Source organism: Vipera ursinii (genome assembly GCF_947247035.1).
Source record: "Vipera ursinii genome assembly, chromosome: 5".
In the NCBI taxonomy this organism is placed as follows: Eukaryota; Metazoa; Chordata; class Lepidosauria; order Squamata; family Viperidae; genus Vipera; species Vipera ursinii.
In genome coordinates, this window is record NC_139518.1 from 37,786,614 (window position 1) to 37,804,061 (window position 17,448).

Here is a 17,448-nt window from a genome sequence, read left to right on the forward strand (position 1 = left end):
GTTTAAGAAAGTTGATTGGCACAGGGAATCTTGATGATATCAAGGAAGATATTTAGGGCATAATGGTATCTATTGTGAACTAAAGGATGCCTTCAATTCATTATCTTCCAAATTGCTAACTTCCTGCTTTTCTGTAAATATGTAAAGGCATATATATAGATATAATTACCCATGGCTCCATATCCACATAGATACCGTGAGAAATCTTGTCTGTTCTTTTCACTGGCTGTCTGTTTAATTAATTGGCAAGGAATAGCTGATTTGCTTTCACTGCCTTGTTTCAACTTGTTAATTATTTATGATCAAATGATCAGTGAAGATCAGAATCATCAACTTTTACTGCCAATAATTGGGGAGCAGAGTGGAGCATCACAAGCAACTGCAATGAGTTGTTTGGAGTCAGCTAGTAGGAAGAAAAGAATCAAACTGAGAATTGGTGGAAGTTATTGCATGTTTGAGCAAAGGATGCATGGGTGTATAGGCTAGTAAATATGTGTATATATATTTGTGATCTATTTGCAAGCCCAACAACTCATACAGCCTTGGGACAAAAAAACAAAAACAAAAAAGCACCTGATGCATCCTAGCTGAGCCAGGTCTACTATAATGAGGATATAAATGAGAAACTGCCAGAAATGATAAAGCTATAGGATAGGTGACAAATCCCCCGCTCCCCGCAAGAAGGCAAACCAAATCAAATCTCCACTATTGTCAGCAGAACTTGACTTCTACTCGTGGGACACATTAGTCTTTTCCTCTAGATACTTAAAAAATTACCTTCTCTGATTTCTGTTAAAAATCTTGCCAAACTATACATCCCTGCTGAAGCAGGACAGGGTTTGCTATGGAAATCAACAGCTGGTTGCAGGATCCTGGCTGCAGAAATCTTTCCAGAAAAAGGGGACATTGTGAAATTGCCCAGGTGCACTCTATACAGTCACTTCTTATGAGTAGACTGCAGGAATTGATTGTGATCAGCTTATGAACCAAGTGATTGGAAATTGAGAGATACCATCTAAGTTCACAGACACAACACAGCCTTTTTTACAGACAAAAAGCTTTACTGAGCCCAATTTCTTAAGGCTTTGGACTTACTGTATTTTGAAATGACTTTTTACTCATTTTTAAATATTAAGATCCTTTGGAACAGCACATTTTTATTAGATTCACTGGATGAGTTTTATTCTCCTTTGTGAAAGAAAATTTAAGTACAAGTTTAAAGACTTAGAATATATCATTTTTAAATCACCAGAAAAAAGATCATTAGAGTGCTGATTTTGAAATGTTAAAAAAAGGTCAAGATGGATTTGAAATAAGAATTTGGGATTAAGTATAAGAATCTGGAGGAGAAGGACAAGCAGAACCTTGGGTCAGAGTCAAGAGAGGAATCAACCTGAAATCATTGCATTCCTACAAGTGGTCTAAGTCCAACCTCTCTTGAATTCAATTAACTCTTATCTAGCACCAGTTTAAGGCTGAGTATTAGTTGCCTAGGTTCTTGTGCAGAGGCATAAGCAATAAATTATCTTAACTGGAATGTAAGTATGGTCCTGATTATTCAAACCTGACAAACTCCTTCCCATGGAAAACTGGTTGTTTGGGCTTTCTGGGAATGTATCATGATAATATGGGATTTTGAATGTTGGACACTGGGAGGTACTAGAAGAAACTAAAGATCATAATTAAAGGAGAAGGACATGCACATTTGACATGCTAGTATAAAATGGAGCAAAACACTACAGCAGTGAATCTTTTTTATGAAGAATTGGGAATGATGGATTCAGAAATTAATTTAAGAGAATTCAACATCATAGATGGGGGGGCATGGTGGCTCAGCGACAGTGGGCTTCTCCGATGGAAAGCTGACAGCCCAGGTTCGAGACCCAAGTGCAAAACCAACCTAGTTCAAAAGCATGTAAATGCAAGTAGATAAATAGGTACCATTTCAGTGGGAAGTAACTTTGCTCCATGACATCATGCTGGCCACATTACCATGGAAATGGACAGTGCTGACTTAATGATCTTGAAATGGATATGAGCACCACCCCCTGTAGTCAGCAACAACTAGAGCAGGGGTCCCCAACCTATGGTCCGTAGCCTGGTACTGGACCACTGGGCCCCAGGAATAGCTGGTGAGCCCCGCCCCACTCACAGTAACACCACCGCGTGGGCACTAGCAGCACCATTTGCATATGCATGGGGTTGCTACCACCACCGCCAGCATCACACAGGTGCTGGGGGCCTGTTTGTGCATGCGTACACATGCCAGCACATGTGCCATGGGTGCATGTGGCCCATTTGCACATGAGCATGTGCACATTTCCCTGATGCTCCCTTTTCTTCTGGCCACCAAGCCGAAAAGGTTGGGGAACTCTGGGCTAGAGGAGTAAAATCCGTAGGGACTTCTTTACCCTTTAATATTATAGATGGATGTTGTGCAAAAATTGTTATAGGAGAGGAACAAATTGTACCAGAAAGAACAAAATTGATTTAAATCTGGATTTAAATATGACAAGTGACAAGAGTGAGATGGAAAAAGATAATGTACTGGATATATAAATGAAACCAATTGATGTCTTGACGCTTGAAAACTAGAAATGCTAAACCAGAAGAGTGACTTGGATAATATTTTTTATTGAACTTAAAAAAAGATTTGTTAAAGTTTTGAAGGATCTGTTGATAGGAGACAAAGAGAAGATTAAAAGAAATCAAGTGCAAGGACTTTATTTTAAGAGATTAAAAGCCAAGATAGTTAAAAGTACCAGGAAGTTTAGAGTTGGCTTATTTGATCCAGGTGAAAATAAATATATAATTATTTCTGGTAGTCCTTAATGGACTTGTGCTGCGTAAGAATGAATGACAAGGCTTTTAGATTTTGTTTATAATTAAGAGATGAGTTATGGGGAAAAAAAGTGCCTCTGTTATATTTTAAGAGATAATAATTAATTACTAAAACTGTAGCTCTCAGGATGAAGGCGGAAGTTATTTTTTATATTTTTTCTCTTTCCCTTTTTCTGCACCTTCTATTTCTGTTTTATATTCTTTTGGAAATTTATATTAATTTTTATTTTCTAACTGTAATCTTTAATATATGTTTATACATTCAAAGCACTAGAGGTGCTTATATATTCAGAAACAAACCATCTCTAGGAACTGGCTTCTATAAAGCCATATCATATTAAGGTTCATTACTTCTTAACTAGCAGTTAAACAAATAAAGCAAATTGGGTAAAGAAAATTATATGATTAAACATATAGAAGAGATTCTTTTGAAAATCATAAATCAGCTTTCCCTATCTGTTTCCCAGCCAGATGTTCCAGCAATGGAAGTTTTTAAGAAGAGACTGGACAGCCATTTGTCCGAAATGGTATAGGGTTTCCTGCCTGAGCAGGGGGTTGGACTAGATGACCTCCAAGGTCCCTTCCAACTACTTCTTCTTCTTCTTCTTCTTCATCATCATCATCATCATCATCATCATCATATTATTATTATTATTATTATTATTATTATTATTATTATTATTATTATTATTATTATTATTATTATTATTGCAAATATATGTATATATGCATCTCTCAATCCTGAAAAACTCTTGGCAGTTTGCAAGGCTGTATATTATGTACACAATACATAATATACTGTAGGGCTTCCGCTGGCGGCGCGGCGCCGAAGACAGCCTCCCCTGGCTGCCCGCGGCTCAGCTGTTTGTTTTTTTGCCCGAAACAGCGCCGATCAGCTGTTCGGGCGAAATTGAAGCCCCCTCCTCGGGAGAAGAGGAGGGGGTGAGGCCCCAGGTAGGGGTAGAGTTCTCCGAGGCCGCCTGAGCTTTGAGCTTGGGCGGCTGAAGGATCGAACTCCCCCGAAGCCTGGGTTGCTCCCAGCTGGCCGTCGTCTCTGCTCCGAACTTCCTGGAGCAGAGCCAGGCGTCTGCGAACCATCCCTGCCTGAAGAAAGGACTATGATTTAAAGGAGCAGGCAGAGCGGTACAAGAGGAAAAGGTGGAGAGATGAAGAGGATTATTTTATTTTACTCTCAAGCTTGATGGACTATGCTTAAAACTTAAAGTGAAAGTGCGTCACAATTGTAAGTAAAAGATGGCGGCTAAACCTCCCCCTAGAACTTTTCGGAGTGCTGGAAATTCTCCGGTGCAACAACAATCATTACTGCAGGCGTTGCATTCTCCTGATGTATTGACATCGAAGGATCTTGAAAAACATACCCAGTTAATCTTGGAGTCAATGGGTGTTAAATTTGCACAGATGGAGGAGAAATTGGAGAAATTGGAGCAGAGAATGGAAGAAAGGATGGAGCAGAAACTTAGAGAGATGAAGGTAGACATTTTGTCCTCAGTGCATAAAGTAGCTAAATGTGTGGAGGTGCTGGATGATCAAGTGGAAGACTTGACTCAAAAGAATGCTATATTAGAAGCAAAAGTATTGGAAATTGAAGATTTAAAAGACAAAATGGATAGCGAACAGAGTTTGGCTCAATTTTACCAGATGCAGTTTGCTGTTAGAATTAGAGGCCTAAAAGAGAATATTAAGGAAGATTTAAAGCAGCTGGTTTCTGAGGCTTTTGAGGGGGTATTGAACCATCCAGCATCTGAAATAAAACAAGGCATGGACAAAGTGTTTCGTGTGAATTCGTGGATTGCTAAGCAGAGAAAGTTGCCTAGAGATGTGGTGGTTTATTTTGTAAAAAGGGAAATTAGAGATGAAGTTATACAAGCTGCCTATGATACTAAAGTTGTGGTTGCTGGTCAAGAAGTTTTGGTTCTAAAAGAAATTCCTCCAAAGATTTTAAAGAGAAGGAAGGACTTTATATTTCTTGTGCAAGAGCTCAAGCAAAGAGATATAAGGTTCAGATGGGAGATCCCAGCTGGGTTGAGTTTCATGTATGATGGCAAAAGGTACTGTTTGGGTACTGTGAAGCAAGCGCATGATTTTTACAACAATGTTTTAAAAGCAACCCCATCAACACTTCTGGAAGCTGCAGAGGGATCTGGAGAAGGAGAACATCAAGAGGATGAAGATGGACAGTTAGACGAGAAGGGTACAGGAGGAGATCAAGCTGCAACTCTTTTGGATGATCCTAGAGAACAGAGGGTGACGCGTGCTGCCTTAAAACGCTCAAAAAAGATTAAAAAATAAGACCAGTAGAAATCTATGGAACTTCCACAATATACTTATAGTCAAGTGGTAGTTGTGTTTTTAAGAGTTTTGGGATGATATGTATGGTAACAGAATGTTCAATTTGGAATTAATGGACTGTCAGAATCCATCTATATCATATTCATAAATGGAATGTTTCAAACATTATCCCATGGATTCTGTCATCTCCCGAAGAGAAGAGGATAGATGTGTATTGAACGGGCAATAGGCATTTCAAAGGAAAGGAGAAGCCTTTTGAACTGGGGAAACAAAAGGGGGGGTTAGCATTTGGGTTTTGTCAGCAATAAACAAAAGGGTCCTAACTTCCTCTTTCCCACGAGATGGATGATACGATAATTTGTGTAAGAACTATCTATTATAGCCTATTTTGGCTAGAGAGGTTAATAGGGATAGGTGCTTGTGATGTGTAAGTGAGAATATGTCTAGGTAATAGTGAATTGTGGAAGAACATAGATGGGAATGATGCTAGTTTTCTTTTATTTTAGTTCTTTATACATATTTAGTATTGTTAAGGATTGGTTTACTCTATATAAGCTAGAGAGTGATGGATTTTAGAGTTTATAATTGTTAGTATATGATTGTTTATGATTGCTTTTTAGATATATACCTTGTATTTTGCTCTGGGAAGTCGGGGGGGGGAGGGGGGGAGGAGGGGAAGTAGAGGGGTGGGAGGGAAGAGGGAGAGGGGGAGGGGGGGAGATAGGGGGGAGGTAGGGAGGGGAGGAGGGAGGGGGAAGGGGGGTCTTTCAAAGGAAAATTGTATTTTAAAACTTTTCAATAAAAAAAAAAAAAAATACATAATATACTGTAAAATATACAAATAAAAAAAATATGCAAAGCAATTAAAACATAACATAACAATAAATAAGAAAGCCAAATTATAACCCAATCAAGATGGAATCACATGCCAAACATTTTCTGGAACATGTTTTCAAAATATAGTTGGAAGGACGCTAAGCATATGTCCGTGGAGAGGCCTTTGCAAAGGACTGGTATTACCCCTGAAGAGCAGTGCTGTCTAAAGTGGGAGTGACTAGCAGTTTCTCTTGGATAGATTGAGACAGTGGGACCAATTCAAATGAGATAAAGTGGTCCTGCTGTTAGTTTGACACTAAGTCATGTAATGATTTATAGGTTAGCATCAGTCACGGTGGTACTAAAAAGTTTAATCAATTCCAACTTTGCGAGATCTTTTTTTTCCAGCGAGAAGTTGAAATTGATTGATTGAACCTTTTTTTTTTTGCACACGGCGGCAGAGGCCTAAAGTGAAAAGGTTTTATAAAACCCAGCTGAAGGCCTAGGACTGGGGCGACAGCACGTGTGCCCACAGAGAGGGCTCTGCATGCCACCTGTGGCACGCGTGCCATAGATTCGCCACTATGGGTATAGGGTCTCCTGCTTGAGCAGAGGGTTGGATTAGAAGACCTCTAAGGCCTCTATCAACTCTTTATCTGTTCTGTTATTCTGAAGCAGTTTAGATTCCATTCTGAAGCCTATTGGTATGTAAGTATTGCGGCTAAAACCTGGCTTAAAACAACCAAGTTATGTTAAAGATGCAACATAAATTTATTAAGCATGCATACAGTTACAATGTACATTGGGCTCCTAGCAAAGCATTGGTAACTTGCTGAACAGCTCTGAGAAAAAGCAGAAACACAGCTTATATATATTTGGATATTTCAAAGACAGAACAAAGGAAAAAGGAGACCCAGTGTAAATTTCAGCATTGCCTGGAATGTTTTTGGTAAGACCATCTGAATGCTCCTCTTATTATTATTATTCCTTCCAATTAGGGATAAATGCGTAGGACAGCACACTAGTTATACTACCTTTGAGATATGGTTAATGAATATAAATAATGTGTTTTACTGGACCACTGATCTCTGCCTGATGCCTTCCCCTATTGCCACTTGGGATCAATTGAGCTTTCTGCAAATGTTTTTTTTTTACAAGGGTAATATAAGCAGTTCACATTAGGGAGGGCATTTCATAGCTTTGGTAGTGAATGCAGCTCACACAGGATACCTTTTACTACCACATAGGATTCACAGAATTAGTATAATTTGCTCTTACTGGTAACCTTAGAACAAACTAGTCTTTGAGTGGTTTTCAAAGGCAATCTCATGCAAAGTTTATTACAATAGTCTAAATGGGTGGCAAGCCATTGTAGCAAGATTCTCCCATTTCAGGTACCATCCAAAGCTGGCCAAAAGGTTTCCTGCCCATGTCTTCCCCTTTTGTATTAGCAGAAACCAAGATTTCTAAGCCAGCGGCCCCCCACCTTTCCAGCTTGGTGGCTTGGTTGGGGTTGGTGGTGGTGGTAGAAGGGAATTGGGCCATGTGAATGGCAGGCCAATGTGCACACATGCAGCTTGACTTGTGTAAGTGGTGGGCCGGTGTGCATGGCGTGAATGCCCGCCATCCCATCACTCCCATTGCTCTGACCAGCCACTTGCATGGCCCAATTTCAAATAGGCTACAGTCCAGTAGAGGGCTATGGGCCAGGGATTGGGGCCTCCTGCTCTAAGCAACCTTGCTCCTTCAGACATAATGTTATCTTGGAGCAGACAAACAATATTTATGTCTTTCTAGAGTTCAATTTAAGTCTGTTCTCTCCCATATAAACCTTCACAGCCAGGTCAGGACTTCTGGCCCAAATTCTGTTTTGTTTTTGGTTGAATGATCATGTAGAAAAGCAGTGGTATTTTTTTTTATTATTACACTTAGAAGTGGAGAAATATGACGTGTTTTGTTTTTGACCTCTACTTATTTTGACATGAAGTGTTCCTCTTTGAAATAAGGAATATATATTTATTTCCTATTAGATTACTAATAGTCTGGTGTTGGTAAAAGGCAAAAAAGGAATGACTTCCCAGTTTTTCACAATTTCAGTAACAGTATGAACTCATGATATTCAGTAATAGTTTCAGTAATCTTATTCAGTAATCTTTTTTCATACACCTCTTTTTAACACCCTCATTTTAGTCTGAATATGTGTGAACATTTTATTATATACATTCAGTTTTAGAACAGGCAATAATATGCATTAGAATATCTTACTATTTAGATCACAGTGAAGATCACAAAGTTATTCAGCCTAGATGAAGTCATTCTAAATCAGAATTCCTAGGTCTCCCCCCCATTTTAAATAGATGTTTCTGTTATGGGCAATCAAATTTTAATGGTAGGTTTCTTGAAAAACCTGTCCTGTAATGTTTTGTAGGCCTCTCCTTTTAAAAGTGTACTTTAAAGACTGCTCAGTTCTCCTCTCTGAAGATATTTTCATGAATAATAAACTGGAATTGAAATGCAATATCACTGTGTTCTGAAAACAGAGGGTTCAGGGAACGCAGGAGAATATTGGTGGATTTTTGCCAGGTTCTGTGCACTGGAGAATCTTCCAAGTGAAGATGCAGTCTTAGTAAAGATGACCTACCCCCCACCCCCACCCATTGACAATATAACTGGATACTGTGTGCCAACACCACTGTATCAATGTATGGGAAGTTCTCAAGGCAGCCTATGTCAGTTCAGAAAAGGCAACCTATTGGCTGAACCCATGTCTCTGCTCTCATTGGCAGGGATCTCCTTGCCTGTAGCAGCATGCTGGCATGGTTAGGAAAAGGAATCCAACTGCAGACCATCTGTTTTTGCTGGTTGTTGTGATCTGCTTAGAATTATTATATGATATAGAGAGCCATCTGTGTTTGCAAAGAAACAAGCATGTATTTAGAAGCGAGGAATTACTAAGTTCTCATAATCACATGTTGTGTTCTCTTTATGGTGAGTGGCACTCCTTCTCCTATGATCTAAACCAAGCATTTCATTGTTTCTTCTGAAAAGGAATGTCTTCCAACTGTCTTATTCATACAATGTGAGATAAATATCTTGTCACTGAAGCTTACACAATGGAATGCAACTAGTTGACATATTTTCCCTTTTATTTGATTCAAATTTCTATTTTTTAAAATAACCATTTATTATGAGAATTATTTACTTTGCAAAAAATAAAAGGGATTGTTATGATGCAGGTTACATTTGCATCAGATGACAATGATCATATTAAAAGTTTCTGGCTGATTATTTACACAATAAAGTCTCAAGGAAGTCTCACTTAAACCCAAAATTAAATTGGACGTCCATTTACAGGGCATTCCCTGTAAAATGGAGCTTGACTCCGGCTCTGCAGTCTCAGTCGTATCGTATGAAACTTTTAAACTTATTTGTGGCCGGAGCAAGCAGTGGGTCAAATTGAGGCCCTCAAACATTATCCTCACCAATTTCCAAAACGCCCCAGTAAAAATCAAGGGGTAGGCCACCCTTTCAGTGTGGTTTAAGAAGTTCCAAGGGCACTTGGATATTATCATAGTTGAGGGCCGGAGAACCAGTCTAGTCGGCCTAGACTGGTTTGAGGCACTAGACATAGGGATCTCAGGCATCTATAGGACCCAGGGAAGCAGCATCGAATCCGTCTGCAAAGAATTTGCAGACGTATTCAATAACAAGCTAGGCAGGTACACCCGGCCCCCCATCTCTTTTAAACTAAACCCCAGCGTTCTCCCCATTAGGATTAAACCCCGGAGAGTCCCCTTCGTGCTTAAACACAAGATAGAAGGGGAGTTAGACAAACTAGTCGAACAAGGAGTTCTACAGCTACTAGAAGGGGGAGAGTGGGAGACCCCCATAGTCACCCCTCTCAAAGCTAACGGGGAGGTCAGGATCTGTGCCAACTATTAATGTATGTTAAATCGGGCCCTTAACCAGCACGCTTACCCGGTCCCAACGGTCAGCCACGTTCTCACTTCCCTCCAAAGCGGCGCCATCTTTGCTCGCGCAGGCGTACCAGCAGCTGCTGGTTACCAGGGAGATGGCACATAGACCAGGTCAGGAAATGGGTTCAACGGTCACAGATCGACCACCCGGAACACTACCCATCATCAAGCTCAAATCATCACTACCAACCCCACCAACAAACAATGGAACCTGAGCCCGAGGAGGACCTCACTGACCCAGTACTGTTGCCAGTAAGCCCTGTTCGACTGGGACAACAACATGACCAGGACCACTGCGACAACCCTGCCACAGGGTCAGACTCTGGGGTGGGTCAACCGGAAATGGTCAACCAGGACTCAAACACTGATTCTGCCATCCAAGACATGGGGGAAGTTCCCCTAAGACATTCATCCCGGGTTCATCGGCCACCTGCGTACCTGTTGGACTATGTGCGTCAATAGGGACCGTTTGTTTGAGGGGATTGTTCTGTCTTTCAAGGCGGAACGGGTGTTATGTATCCAGGTGAAGAGAACACATACACACTTACATAGCAGTCACCACCAGGGGGTGTTGAACTGTAACTGTTTTGGCGGGAACCCAGTTTCGGCGGGAAATAGAGGTTCAAACCTATTGGCTGGCTGCTCATCTGGCCAGGTATAAAAGGAGGGCAGGTAACCCCTATTCCCCTAGTACAGTCACTTCCACCGAATAAAGATCTGCCATGCTGTACTCATTGTCTCGGGTCCTTCCTGCTCTCCAGAACCCACTACACAACAAGTTATATATGAAATTAACTGCAATTGTGTATGATGTATTAAAATTAAGTATTCTTAAACATTATGGATATATTGACCAAAACGATAGGAGTTCAATGTTTCTGGGGGATATCATTTTAGGTAAGGCTAGTGTAGATGCAAAACTGAGTCTACCTTTTAGTTACCCTGATCTACTCTCTAGAATCTAGATTATGTAATACGAAGACTATGTTAGACTGACAGAGAACTAAGGGACGTGAAACATATCAGTAAAATCAATGCAAACAATCAGCGAAACAATTATCATCAACTTAAATCCATTGCATTTATAACCAGATCAGGTCATTATGGCACTAAACAACTATCTGTAGGAAAAGGCCTTGAGGGTGTGAAGTCAGTGGAAATGAGATTAGACAGATCTCCTTCTGTAAAGTGTTCCAGAGACAGTACTGGAAAAGGTGTGGCTGGGAATTATGAGTATGAAAACTCAAAACATCTAGACTGAAATGTAGATGTCAGATTAGAAGGACCAGCCAAAGATTTTAAAATCAAGAAAATCATATATGGAAAAGTAGTTTCAGATAATCTAATCCCATGCCATGTAGCTTTTGGAGGTCATAATTAGCTGAAAGAGACAAATCACAGCCATTTTACTCCATTAATGCCATTGGATTCATCCAGCAGGCAGAGACAGATAAATATTTCTTCATTTTTTATGTTTTCCCAATTAGATACATTATAAGATTTGATTATTGGTGTACAATTAATGTACAGCTAAGATCATACAGAAAAATACAGATTCTACTGGAACAAATTTTTAAGTGGTTACTGTCATATTTGGTTTTCTCCAAGAAGATTGAAAGTATTTCACATCTATTATTACATTTGTAAATTCTACAGGGATATCAGGACTGCTTATATTCTGCTCCCATTATATAAATTTTCAGGAAAACCAGACAACTGAAAGATACAAATCATCTTCCAGAAGATTCAAAACCCTTTATCACTTGTGTGGTAACCAAATTCTGTGTTTCTGAGATGAAAATAAGGCATAACTAGTTATAAAGAGAACCACTTCTGTTTTATTCATTACATCAGGTTTCATACATGTTATCTTGTTTCAGGTGCTCTATATATTTTCTCACAGATTGTAATATTTTATATTTAAACTGGCATGGGTAATTAACACACGATTATAGTAGGTTATGTTACACTTTATTTCTTACTTTATCTTTCTTATGCTAGTGTTTTATCTCATCAATTTGATTTTACCTTTGTGTTGTATTTTTAAAATTTTGATTGCCAATGACCAAATAAACAGTATTGCATTATATTGCTCCACATGTTTTCCTTCCTGTCACTGGTTTCCACTTCTACCACCTTAACCATTTTTTACTGTAGTTGAACAAAAGATGGGCAAATCTGATTTACTTTGGGTGGCCTGTCATTGTTGAAGAAGTCCTGCCAAACTTGCAGCAATGTCGCCTTAAATCTATCTCCTGTCTAACACAACGAGGATTACTAGTTTCCAAAGTAGATTCTGAAGAGAGTGACCACAAGGCCCAATCTATATTTTCTCATACTTCTTGTTAAGTTCTCTCTATTCCTCCTACAATTTCTCTTTGCTCAGAAGCATTTTTTTGGTAAGAGTCTGTCTCAAACAGCACTCCCATCTCTACTGCAGCATCAAGATAGTCTATCTCTCTGGCTTCCAAGCTGTTTTTGTTGCCTTGCTCTTTGTCACATTCCTTTTTCCTCAATTTTTTCACAAAAATGCAATCTTTTCTAATATAGTAATTCCTATTTCTATTTGGTCCTTTCTTTTTCTTTATTTGTTCTTTCTTTCACCCTTCTATGTGGGCACATAGTTAATTCTTGCTTCACCTCTGAAGCTTTGCCAGGGTTCCAATGGCATACAGAACAGTGTGGGTTTTTTGTGTTCTTCAATTAGGGCATTGTTTGGTAATGTCTCTGTAACTCTACTTCAACTAGTAAGGAGACCAAGGTGGATTTAAACCATTCTTTTGAATTGGATCTTGAAATGGTGTCTAATACTTTGTTTAGTCAGTAATTGTATTACAGTATTATGAAGCAGGTGAAATCTCCACAGAACATACTGTTCTGCAGTAGTCTCAATATGATGTCACCCCAAAAATGCATCATTGTGGCCAGATATAAAGTATTACCTTTCACTGGAAGATTGAAAAACAAAAAAACGCTAAAGAATCTAGAAAATATTATGCTATAATACAGGTGTTATTGGTTTTTAAGTTGCTAAAGGTGGAAGTTTTGTAACAAATAAATATCTTGAAAAGTTGTTATTCCAGAAAAGAATAGCATCTCTATATTCCTACATATGGGTTTCCATGGGGTCCTCTGCACTGGAATATATTACTCTGCAATGCTGTTTATTTATTTGGTTATGTCTAAATTACTTTAATCCTGTTTACGCACGGTAGAATTATAAGCTGCTCAGAATCAGATAGCAGTTGGAAGCGAAATAAATAAATACATAAAAATAATTTGTTTCCTACTTGAAACAAGTCCAGAGCCACAATGGACTTTTGAATGCATTGCCTTGTAAGAGTAAACCATAGGAAGGAAGGAAGGAAGGAAGGAAGGAAGGAAGGAAGGAAGGAAGGAAGGAAGGAAGGAAGGAAGGAAGGAAGGAAGGAAGGAAAGGAAGGGTTCCTTGATTTTCAACCCTTTGCTCATTTCAATATCTATCTTGAGGCCCCCTAACAGAGAACCATCAATAATGGATATTGCTTTTAGGATATAGTCCTAGTTGTACAGAAATTAAATCTCTGACTTTTAATAGAGTGAAGCTGTTGCATAAGTAGGCAAAATTTAGTCACAGCTTCAGCAGGCATACATAGATGTCATTGCAATGATGGGAGTGGAAGAATGTGTCCTTGCTAATAGAATTGAGTTTCAGGTAAAGGAAGAATTTAAATGATGTGGAAATTCCCAGCTGAAGCTGAATTCCCCTTTTTCCATTCAGGGCATGCAGTGAATTCTGTGCCAATGTGAGATTCTCCCTGAAGTAGGCTGGTGAGGTAGAACAGGAGACAGGCACTATTGGGAAACAAGGAAGGACAAACACTGTTGGGTCACTGCTTCTGCTAACCCTGCAGAGTCCAGGCTCTCTATATAAAGGCAAGTCAGCTGAGTCAACAGCCTTCACAGACTCTGTGGAAGCAGTCTGTGACTGACAGCTTTGCAGCACCTTTCCTGAAAGCCACCAGAGGGGGAAAAATGAAATTTGCCCTCCAAGCCACTCTGTCCTTTGGGCTGCTGGGTAAGTGAATGCAGACTAACAGAGTTGCATGAGGTGATTAAAGGGGAACATTCTGCACTAGTTTTAAAAATTCTGTGGAGTATTTCTTTCTCTTTCTATTGCATTTATTTTCCACCTTTTCTTCTAAGAACTCAGGTTGGCATATATGGGATCTTCTTTACTTTTATGTTTTCACTAACACTAAAGATTGGTTTGGCTGAGGAGAATTTAGTATGAAGTCACTCAGCATACTCCATGATCATATGAGGACCTGAAAATAGATTTCCGTCTAGCACCTTACGCACTATGCTACTCCAACTACCTTATTTCAAATATTTTTTTAAGAACTAGAAAACTGCAAAAAAAAACAAAACCTCCCAAAAATTTTGTTTTTAACTGAGGATCTGTTCCAAGAATTCTGCCAAATATACTTTTTTAAATATGATTTAAGTTTTAGTTTAAGCACATGCTGAACTTGGAGTTATGCTTTCATACAGATTGAAAGGGGGAATAATACATAAATTATTTAATTAGATGTGAATTCAAAGGCAAAAGAAGAAAAAATACTATTTTTATTATTATGATGAAGATGTGCTTTGAACAAGGAATATTAGGGTGTGATGATACTTTAAGAAATATTTCTAAGTTAAGGTGATTGCATACTAAAAGAAACTGTAGGAGAGAAACGGTGAATAAGAGATAGGTTGGTTAATTGTTCCTCTGTCATCTAAATTATCCCTGCAAATACTTTTTTACTTTTTTCCTGGTGAGATTAGAACAAAATATAGGTAGAAGGGGCAGCTATGGAACTGAATAGACACACTTATCTTAACAATTTGTCCTTGCTATTATTATCTCTGTCTTCTATACAGGTTACAAAGTAAAACTGAGTCTGAGAAACCCATTCTATTTATTTTATAATGTGATTTTTGTGGACTGAAAAGAATAGGATATGTTATGCAACACATCTGGAAGTCAGAAATTTTGGAAAGTTATTAGGCAGTGGCTTTCCTAAATTTCAGAATGGGGAGTTTTTCAGCTCTATCAGTAACTTAATGTTGTTCCTTGAAGTAAATAATATGCCAACATTTTTTTTAAAAAAATCAGTGCAAATTTGGGAGCTGAAATGAAAACCACAAACGTGGGGTGTCAATAAAGGGAGATTAATGCAATCTTCCTGTAATCTGTGATTTTATCAAAATCTTGACAAAAGTTCTTTTGCAGAACAGATGATCATAGGTCTTCAGATTCAATTCAAATGACAATATTCATAACCATCAGAATTAATAGCAAGAGATAGCGTAGGGATCAATAATGTGTATTTCAAAGGCTGTATGTTTTCATGTGTCATGCATTGGTACAGGTTCCAATAATGAACATTTGTAGTATAATGGAGAATATGAAAATTACCTCATGTCATGAGTTTACACGTGATGTCTGCTAAAATGTATTACTGCAAAACAGCTGTAATTCAACAGAGACTGAATAACAACAAATATGTAATGGATTAATATGCATATGTAATGCAAATTGACCCTATATTTGTAAAAAAATATAATAGTGAAATATGTTAATGAAGATTTTCAGTCATCCAGTTAGAGTTGTCTGGAAGTTGAATCATGGCAACTGGACTTCTTTTCTTTCTTTCTTTGAAATGTTTCACAGCTTATCCACATAGCTTTTTTCTGTCTGAAGAAGTCTTTATTTGGATAAGCAGTGAAATGTTCCAAAGAAAGAAAGAAAGAAAAAATCCAGTTGCCATAACTCAACTTCCAAACAGATAGTGAAATTGCTCTAAATAGTATTAGCTTTCCATTATCCTAGGAAACAATACAACACAGTACATAACTTGGAATAAGATTTTTGAAAGTTGGTTGAAGAACTTGATGGGCAAGTTATTGAACAGTGCACAACATAAAAGAAAATCTTAATTACTGGGCAAGATTATATGCAACTAGCTATAGCTTGGAAACCTTTTGAATGTATTATGATAGTCTAAATCAGACAAATGCCAACAGGGATAATTAAAATACTTTAGACTACACCCTTATAATCCTTTAGGTAGGTGTGTGCTTTCAGGTCAATTTTTGACTTCTGGTGACTGTATGGACTAGTTGCTGCAGTTTTCTTAGCAATTTTTTACAGCATGTTCTTAAACTTTTGCAAGTTGAACTGCATATGTGTGTGCACACCGACCCACCACTTGTGCAGCCCGGTCACGAATATCCTGTGGCCCAGGGGCTGGGGACCGTGAATTAGAGAATTTAGATGAAAATGTGTGACATGGCCTTTTCTGTAGCAGCATGAGGATTAAGTACTTCTTCCCTAAGGAGAATAGATTATCTTCGTTGATTAACTTCTGTACAATAATAAGAATGTTCCTGTTCTGCCCAGTATTTGTTGCTTTCTAATGTTTTGTTACCAGTTTGACTCTTTGCAAAGTTTTTGGTCTGTCTTCAATCTTAATTGCATTTAAATTGCTTTAATGACTGTTAAATATCCTTTCTTGAAGCCCAAAGACATTTTCTAAATTATTTTGCAAACTATAAAAATTTTCTCAGTAATTAATCTATATATACTGCTAAAAAGGTGCAATTATTTTTTCTATCACTTACCTTAACAAATTATTTTTATAATAATGATATAATTGTAAATATTTAGGTACTCAGTATCCACAATTTTATTTCTAGTTAATTTCATTTATTAACTTTCTTTCTCTGACTCTGCTCTTCCTGTGTGACCTTAAACTGAAATTGGATTTACTTGGATTTTAGGAGTGTCTGCTGACAAATCTTCAAACTGAGGAATTCCTTTTAGAAACTAAAAAAAGATACATTTTCTATATATAAAATATGTGTTGTTTCTCATTCTATGAAATTAGTAATATAACCAACCTTGCATATAAAAATGGATTGTAAATAACAGGTGACATTGTTCAATAAGTGGCAACCGAAATACAAGTCCAGATATTCTTGTCCAAGATGTGAAAAATATCATCTCTACAGTCAATAAAAATGAATTCAGTCCACAGTCACCCTTTTAATCTGATTTCATATGTATTTAATTGTAGAAAAAGCTTCAGTAAGGCAGAACTATCAATTCTTGTTTAAGCACATTAACATTATCTGCACCCTTTTCATTCTTTTCATAGCTCTGTGTTTTGCATCTTCTTCCGTAAGATGGTGCACAGTATCCAATGAAGAGCAGGAAAAATGCCTAAGGCTGAAGAGGGAATGCTTTTCCCAACGACAATCCAAGGATTTTCCAGAACTGGGTTGTGTGAGGAAGACTGATCACCAGGAGTGCATAGCTGCTATTAAAGTAAGTGACCACTGATGGCTGGATAGGGAAGTGGGAAATTTCCTGAGTTCATTGTTCAAACAACCTTTTTTTCCCCCTGAAAAGAATGGTTGATTTGGAAGGTTCCAGAGAGAAATAAAATAGGAGCAAGTATATAGAAAGTAGAAT

General features: G+C 38.2%; 1 protein-coding gene across 1 annotated transcript in view; it reads left to right on the forward strand.

Annotated features, from left to right (window-relative positions):
* Positions 1-13,782: 13,782 nt before the first annotated feature.
* Positions 13,783-17,448, forward strand: part of TF (transferrin) — a 33,299-nt gene continuing 29,633 nt past the window's right edge. Inside the window, exons 1-2 of the mRNA XM_083364999.1 lie at positions 13,783-14,001; positions 17,132-17,301. Of these exons, the coding sequence (XP_083221125.1) occupies positions 13,959-14,001; positions 17,132-17,301 (213 nt within the window). The 5' untranslated portion in view covers positions 13,783-13,958. The remainder of the gene's footprint in view (positions 14,002-17,131; positions 17,302-17,448) is intronic.